General features: G+C 58.5%; 1 protein-coding gene across 5 annotated transcripts in view; it reads left to right on the top strand.

Annotated features, from left to right (window-relative positions):
• The first annotated feature begins 1,325 nt into the window (after positions 1–1,325).
• SYT7 (synaptotagmin 7) overlaps positions 1,326–8,129 on the top strand; it is a 92,184-nt gene continuing 85,380 nt past the window's right edge. The window contains exon 1 of one of the 5 annotated variants that reach the window (XM_020968111.2): positions 1,326–2,001. In XM_020968111.2, the coding sequence (XP_020823770.1) occupies positions 1,968–2,001 (34 nt within the window). In that variant the 5' untranslated portion in view covers positions 1,326–1,967. The remainder of the gene's footprint in view (positions 2,002–8,129) is intronic. The other 4 variants (XM_020968113.2, XM_020968114.2, XM_020968115.2 and 1 more) reach the window with 4 other exon arrangements.

Genomic DNA, 8,129 nt, shown 5'->3' with positions numbered 1-8,129 from the left:
CGAAAAAACCAAACCAACAAACCAGTATGTGACTGTGTGTGTAGGTGGGCTTGTGGGTGTTTCTGAGGATTTCCTAGGACCTTGAGCCCCATTCTTCCCAAGAGCTGTTCTCCACTCCACCCCCCCCAGATTATCCAGACCTGTATGCTGCTAGAAATGTGGGGGAAGCGAGAAAGAGAGAGCAAGAGGGAAGAAGGGGTGCAGAGACTGGGCTGTGTGTGAGGGATAGGGGTAGGAGAGAGGTGGGGGATCCTCGGTTGAAGCTTTTAGAGGTCAGGGGCTGGGGAGACTGGAGGGTCAAGAAAGAGGGTTCTAGAGCTCTAAAGACCTCAGGATTGAGTGAGGGTGAGAAGGCATCTCTGTGTCTCTGTCTCTGTTCTGAGGGGTAGGAGTAGGAATGTGGAGTGACATCCCTCAGCAGAGGTTCATATTATTCAAAATTGGAAGTGGCCTTAGAGACCATCCAGTGCTTATGTCCGGAAGTCCAATCCCTTCATTTTACAGGTGAGGGAAACGGCTTTCCTAAAGTCACGTGACTAGCAGCTGGGCCTGGATTCAAATCGAAATTCTGTCTCTAAGCCTAGATTTCTTCCATTCCACCAGACTCCCTCAGTTGGGGAAGGGGACTCTGGCTTGGCACTCTGCCCTTGCCCATTCATAAGCTCGTTGATTTATATCTGGAAGGAACCTCAGAGGCCATAAGTTCAACTCCTTCATTTTACAGACGAGGAAACTGAGGCCCAGAGAGGTTAAAATGACTTGCCAAGGTCACACAGGTAGTGTCAGGAGCACGGTTTGAAGTCAGGTCCTCTGGCACTAGAGCCAGCGCCGTCCAGGGAGAAATGGCCCATCCACCTGGGGGCTAGGATGAGCCAGAAGACAGAGGGGTCAGTGGCCTCAAAGATTACGGAATAGCCCCCCAGCCCAGGCCAGATTTCTGACTCCATTCTGCCACGGATCCACTCCTGGTTTCTCCAAGCACGGGGCTGGTTCCCCGGGACCGCGGTGGTGGCAAGCCTGGAGCTGACGCTCTCCGCTCCGCTACTATGTGGAAAACCTGGCCTGGATTCATGACCGTCCCACCCCAAGGAATCAAGGGGAACCCTGGAGCGAGGTTCCGACCCAGCCACCCAGCCCGCCGGAGGGGCCCCTACCCCGAGACCGTGCGGGGGGAGGAGGAGGGGACCCCGTGCTGGTGGGAGGAGGGGGGCCCTCCCCCGGGGGGCGGAGGGATAGGATGGGGCGGGGGACGGAGGGCTCGGGGCGGGCTGCGGGCGTTGCCCTCGGGGTGCCCGGGTCCCCAGGCAGCGGGCGCAGGCTGCAGTGCCCCAGGCAGCCGGCAGCGGGCAGCGGGGACCGCGGGCTCAGGAGCCGCGGCGGTGGCAGTGGCGGTGGTGGCCGAGGTGGGGGGACCGGGGCGCGCGCGCGCACTGCCAGTTCCCCCTCCCTGCCAGCCAGCCTGCCTGCCGTCCACACACACCGCGCGCGCACACACGCGCACACACACACGCTCGCACCCGCGTGCTCGCGCACACACACACACACACACACACACACACACACACACCCACGCGCTCACTCCCCCAGCCCCACGCACGCATTGGCCCTGGGAGGCAGCGGCGGCGGCGTGCTCCGCGCTCCGCTCTCAGCTCCGGGTGGCCCCCGCCCACTGACGGTCCCGCCCGCCCCGAGATCAGCCCAGCGCTCAGCGGGCGGCCCCCGCCCCGCCGGGCCCGGGCTCGCCCCCAGCCCATGCCCCGCAGCAGCAGCGGCGGCGGCGGCGGTGGCGGCGGCGGGGACAGCGGGGACAGCGTGGCCAGCAGAGGCAGCGGGCACAGCGAGGACAGCGGCGGCGGCGGCGGCGCCCCATGAGCCGGCGGAGAGCCACGGGCGAGGCAGCGAGCCGGGGCCGGGGGCTGCACTGAACCCCGGAGGGCGGGAAGGGGGAGAGCGCCCAGGACGGGACCATGTACCGGGACCCGGTGACAGCCGGCGGCCCAGGTAAGCTGGGGAGGGGAAAGACGGGTGGAGACTAGGGCTGTGCCCCGCAGTAGCTGGGAGGCGGCGCGAGGGTGCCGGCGTTTGCGGAGGTTGGGGGGGTGCTTGCGGAGCTCCCTCTCCACCTTTCTCGTGCGCCCCTCTCCTCCCTTTCCTTGCGCCCCTCTCTACCCTTTCCGCGCCCCCTTTCTACCCTTCCCGCCCCCCCCCCCCGATCCTTCCCGCGCCCCACTGGTGCTCGCTTGGAGGGCTCAGATCTCAGCCCTCGCTCTCTGTGCCCGCCTGTTCGGCCAGTAAGTCCGGAGCCAGCGCCTCGCGGGCTCCAGCTCTTCGGGCTGCTGCGGGCTAGCCAGGGGCTGCGTGTCCTGCTGGGACTTGATTCCCTGAGGATTATTCTTTGGGAGGGAGGCTGCCCCAGCCTTCAGAGGGACGTGGGAGCTGGAGGTGGACACCTGGCCAGAGTAGCCCTGACCCCAGTTTTCCCTCTCATTCCTCTCTTCACTCTCTTTTCCTACCTATCCCCCTCCCCCAAAGGTTACTGGTAGTCTAGCTACCCCATGCCAGCCTCGCGGTCTCCTGAAAGGACCTCCCGGCCAGTGGTCCAAGGACAGCGTGTGTGGCAGTGTGAAGAGCAGCTGCCTTTTGGAGACCAGAGGCTCCCTGGGAGGCCAGCTGCTCCCCTCAGTGGCACCCAACTCCCGGCTGGGAAACTGCCCGCAGCTGGTACCCGCAGCCAGCCGCCGGGGCTGGCGATAGGGGATAGGAAGGGTGTCTGTGAGAGAGCAGAGGGAATTGGCTTCTGGATCACACCCGGGGGGCTGTGCTGTGAATTTTTGTGAGTATATGGGGGAGGGGGACAGGTAATGGAAAAGGGGCTATACAGAGGGAAGAGCTGCTAGGGACAGTGCCTGAGGAAGAAGGTGGCCTGGAAGGCTGGCCAGGGCACTGGGGTGAGCTGAGAGGTGCCAGGGCTAATAACAATAACTGGCACTTTATGTAGATTGGCTTTTCATCCTTATCAAAGAAATGTCCTTCTGGCCTTTTGCCAGTCTGGGACTGAGAGCCTCACTACACTCTTGCTTCTGGTGTGTGCGTGTGTGTGTGTGTGTGTGTGTGTGTGTGTGTGTGTGTGTGTGTGTGTGTGAGTGTGTGCATTGGGGAGGGATGTTCTCACTGCCTATTCATTGCCCCAGAGGTGCCTTCTTATGCCCTACCTAGCTGACATCCCAGCAGCAGAGAAATCTCATCTCTTTCTTGCCTGGGCTCTGCCATCCTGCTTCCCACCTGTGGCTACCCTCTTGGTCCTTCTACCCCCTCCCCAAAGACGGAATCTGGCTCCTGTCCGATGGCAGGATGATGAGGGCATGGCCACTTCTCTTTATGTTCCTCCAGCCCTCAGGCACTAGCAGTCCACAGCTCTAGGCACCTTCCTTGAGAAGTGGGTTCTTTATTTCCTTGCAGACCTAGTGGGAGTGACCATCCCAGAGGATAAGGAGAGGGGGGCAGAAGCTGGGACAGCCCCAGTCCTGGGTCTATAGGAATCTCAAGAGGTCTCTCTTAAGTAGAGGCTGAAGGATCTCAAAGCTTCTCTAAGGGCAGCTCATTTGGGATTTAGTGGTGGAAGAGGGACAGTGCCTAGCTATATGTCATCTCTAGCCTCCTGGTGTCTGCCCTGCTCCCAGCAGGAGAAGCCTCATTGCATTTTTGTATTCCTATGTCCACATCCCAGAGCAGGATGGGAGGAGATAACTGTAGCAAGCTCAGCCTTCCCTTAGCCCGTCTGCTTTAGTCTTAGCAGAGGGGACAGAATCCCTACTTGGATGTAAAGTCCCTCCCCCAAAAGATGTCAATTCTCTTGGTTCTGAGACCACTTGTGGGTCTCAGGGAGAGAGAAAAATCCACTAGGAGAGAACTGACCTTCTTCTGCCCCAGGAGGAGCAGAGAGGTCCCCTTGGCCCTCCTTTACCTCGGTTTGATGATGTCACTTGTGCCCAGGCATCTTCTCCTTTCCTGGTGTCTACCTGGTGTCTGTGCCCAGAGGGAGCCCAGACTGAGGTGCAGGAAGTATGCAGCAAAGCTCCCGCCACCCCTAGTTCTCCCTGGTGGCTTCCCTGGCACCTCTTCTGTCCTCTCTATCCTGGCATCAAGGCATATGTATGTCTATCCTGCCCAGAGATCCCAGACTCTCCAGGCAGCTGTGAGACTTGCTCAGAACAGAGTCACTCTGCCCTGCTTGGTGGGCCAGTCATCCCAGCAGAGAATGGCATGGGTGGAGGGGAGCATGTTTCCTCCCCTGCCCAGGGAATTGGGCTTGATCAGGGTCCCTGCCTGGCACACTGGAACAGGGCGGAGGCGCTTCTTTCTGGGCTTCAGAAGCTCTGGGCTCCATAAATCACTCACTGGCTCTCACCCCCTTCCAAACCAGTCCTGGCTCTGGCATAGACTCCCTCTCCCCTTGGCACAAATCATTACCCCTTTGCAGAATGGCTGTGAGCTATCCTTCTGTCTCCCTCCTTGCCCTCCTAACGCCCCTCGCCTAAACGCCACCTCCGATCTTGGCTCGCAGACTGCAGTCTGCCTTCCATCACTGCCTATCTGTGCCCCTGCCCTTGCCCCCAGCAGGGGCACCAAGCATGAATGATACCTGCAAACTCATCCTCCATGTGACCTGGGCCCCATTTGTGCCCAATCCTCTCTGGGGACCTGTGGCTGCACTCCCTCTCCCTAGCCCGGGAGCACCATTACCTTCTCCCCCATCTCAGCCTACCAGTTTCATTTTGGTTTATCTTTGGAATCATTCCCTTGTATGGCCCAGGACACAGCCCGGGAGGGAGCCACTCACCCTCTGGCCAGGGTTAAATGGGGATTGGCCTGAGCTCCTGCCCCATGGTGATCTCCCCTATTTTTCTTGAGGGTCCCACAGCAGGCAGGGCCTTGAAGTGTCAGGGAGTGAACCTCAGATGGGGATCAGACATAAGAGAACAGGAGAGAAACCAGTCCCTTCCTTCAACCCTGACCCACCATCAGCTAAGGAAGACTAGGCCTAGATAAGGGGTTTTGCCTCAGCCATGGGTCCTAGGGTGTGGAGCAAGGAACTCTGGAGGAAAGGCACAGTGGGTACCTTCACCAACCCAACCCTGGCATCTTAGACCACACCCGATGCCCTCTCTATTTCTCATGTTCTCTCTTCTCTGGCCTACAGCCATGTCCCCCCCCTTCCCACGTGCCTCCCCTCATGCCCTGTGTTCTTCACTCACATTCCCCCTCTGCTCTCTTCTCCCAAGCTTTCTCTCCTCTGCCCTCCTTCCTCCTAGCTCGGACTCCCTCCAGCCCTCCCTCCCAGAGGCTGGGCAGGGCCTCAGTTGGCCTGTAGGGGCCAGTGTTGCAGTGGGCAGGCTCAGGCAGTGCTGAGGTAGCCAGGAGAGAGGGAGAGGTGACCTTGTGGTGAGTGAATGAGCTGGGGACAGGGAGAGGAAGCCAGCCCGCCAGACAGGGGAGTTGGGAGACCTTAGCCTGCCCTCCTGGCTCTGTAGCCTGGGCATAGGAGCTCTTGGGCTGCCTGGGATCCGGAGGTATTGACTTAGAGAAAGTCAGAGCTAAGAGGCACCTTAGAACACGGATCGTCACAGCTGGACAGGACCTTAGAACACAGACCACCAGAGCTGGACAGGACTTTAGAAACTAGAATGTCACAGCTAGACAGAACCTTAGAACCTAGAATGTCAGAGCTGGACAGGACCTTAGAACACAGACCAGCAGAGCTGGATAGGACCTTAAAACCTAGAATGTCAGAGCTGGACAGGACCTTAGAACGCAAACCATCAGAGCTAGACAGGACTTTAGAAACTAGAATGTCACAGCTGGACAGGACCTTAGAACCTAGAATGTCAGAGCTGGACAGGACCTTAGAACACAGACCGGCAGAGCTGGATAGGACCTTAAAACCTAGAATGTCAGAGCTGGACAGGACCTTAGAACGCAAACCATCAGAGCTAGACAGGACTTTAGAAACTAGAATGTCACAGCTGGACAGGACCTTAGAACCTAGACTGTCAGAGCTGGACAGGACCTTAGAACACAGACCAGCAGAGCTAGACAGGACCTTAGAACACAGACCATCAGAGCCGGACAGGACCTTAAAACCTAAAATGTCAGAGCTGGGAAGAACCTTAGAACCTAGAATGTCAGAGCTGGGAGGAACCTTAGAACATGAAACACAAATCTGGGAGGATCCTTAGCACACAGAATGAAGCTGGAGGGGGATATAGAATATCCCAGGGGCGGAAATCACAGAATATAGATCAGAGAAAGTCAGGGCACTGAAGGACCTTAGATCACCTTGGTCAGCACCTTGTTTTGTAGTGAAGGAAACTGAGGCATAGAGCTGCTCACCTCCCTGTTCACTCCTCTTTAAGATGGGCACCTGGACCATTGGCTCAGGGACACTGGAGGAGGAGGAGGAGGAGGAGGAGGAGGATGCGGAGGAGGAGGAGTGCAGAGGACCTGCACGTATTAGTATTAGGAGGGGGCCGGGTCAGGTGCTCAGCATGTGTAGGAGAGGACTCTGCCTGAGGGGTGGAGCAGCAAAGGCTAGCTAGAGTCAGTGGTGTGGACAGAGGGAGGTGGGCAGAGTAGGGTTGGCATCCCTGGGAGTCCTGAGTGATAGAAGCCAAGTGGAGGCTAAGGACAAGCCCCTCACCCGTGCCCCCCTTACGCATCCTCTTCAGGATCTTGGCCCAAGGTTTCCCTGCTGGCCATATGTGCCCTCTGCACATCCTTGGGCCAAGTGAATCTGGTTCTTGATTTAGGACCAGGCAGGTCTCCTGAGGCCAGGCAGCCCCCAGAATGGGACGGGAGGAAGCCGGAGGCTCTGGGACTGCAGACTTGGGGTTTGACTAGGCCCCTCAGCCTGGAGCTAGTTCTAGAGCCATCACTGTGGAAACAGCCCCACTAGAGCTCCCCGTGTGTGAGGCCCCGTGGAGGCGGCCCTGGCTGGCTCAGCTGCTATTCAAGGACACTGGGAGGGGGATGAGGGGACCTGGTCACAAGGAGCCCTCTGTGCCTTTGAGCTGGGGGTAGGGGCATCCTGATCCTGTCCCTATCATATCTCTCCTCCATCTGGGCATCAGGGCAGGCTGGGTTAGAGCAAGGGGGGTGGGGGGGGGACAGCTAAGTCAGGAAGAGAAGGATGGAGGCAACTGGAAACCAGATGTGCTAACAGGTGAAAATGAAGGCCTGGAAGGGAACAGGTGGGTTGTCAGGTGAGGAAACAGCTGCCTGTACCTGAGCGTGGTCCTACCCACTCTTCAGGGCCCCCTTCCACATACTTGGGAGTGTGTGCCCCCCAGGATGCCTTAAGGTTTCCAGGGGGTTTGAGGCTGGAGGATTGCACTGAAGAGGGGAGAAACTGTCGCTAAGATCATCATGGCAGAGTCCTGAGGGAACTGAGGTTTGAGAGGTCACCCTGTGATATCCCTTTTCTCTTCCCCTGATTGCTCTGACTACCCCTATCTCTCTAGTCTCCAGGGACCCCAAATTGCTCTAGAAGCTGAGAGAGAATCTTCAGGAACTGTCTTTCCCCAAGGGAGCTGGGCTGGAAGGGGATAGGCAGGCAGATCCATGCACACACATGGAAGGGCATCCAGAGCCAGCTGGGCAGGGGTCACCCCTTCTTGGGAGATGGCGCTAATGCCAGGAAGGGGTAAATGTTGGCTTCAGCTTCCTCTGGGACAGTGCTCAGAGGGCAGGGTGGTGGCAAGCAGTGCTGGGTAAGGTCAGGCCTCTAGTAGGCAGGTCTGTGGCCTTGGACAGGTGCCCAAATGAACGCTGCCAAGGCCAGCCTGTGCCAAGCCCAGGGCAGGTGCTGCCAGATTCATGGGGAAAGGTCTCTGACCTGCCAAGGAGTCTGGGGGAACCCTCCTGGGTTGGGGCCAACCTCTGACTAAGGGGCAGAAGCATCTATCTCTAATTCACCAGTGGTTAGAGCATACTTGGCAGGGGCATGGAACCTTGGAAAGGCTTGTGCCTGGGGCCAAGTGCCGGCCCTATAACTGAGCTGAGGAGGTATCTTAGGGGGGAGTCAAGGGGACCTGCTTGCATCCTGGGGTCGGAGAAGTTTGTTGGATGTCTGG

This window comes from Phascolarctos cinereus, unplaced genomic scaffold, assembly GCF_003287225.1.
Source record: "Phascolarctos cinereus isolate Bilbo 61053 unplaced genomic scaffold, phaCin_HiC Scaffold_9;HRSCAF=440, whole genome shotgun sequence".
Classification (NCBI taxonomy): Eukaryota; Metazoa; Chordata; class Mammalia; order Diprotodontia; family Phascolarctidae; genus Phascolarctos; species Phascolarctos cinereus.
Note: the sequence above shows the minus strand (reverse complement) of the source record. Positions and strands in the feature narration are given on the sequence as shown.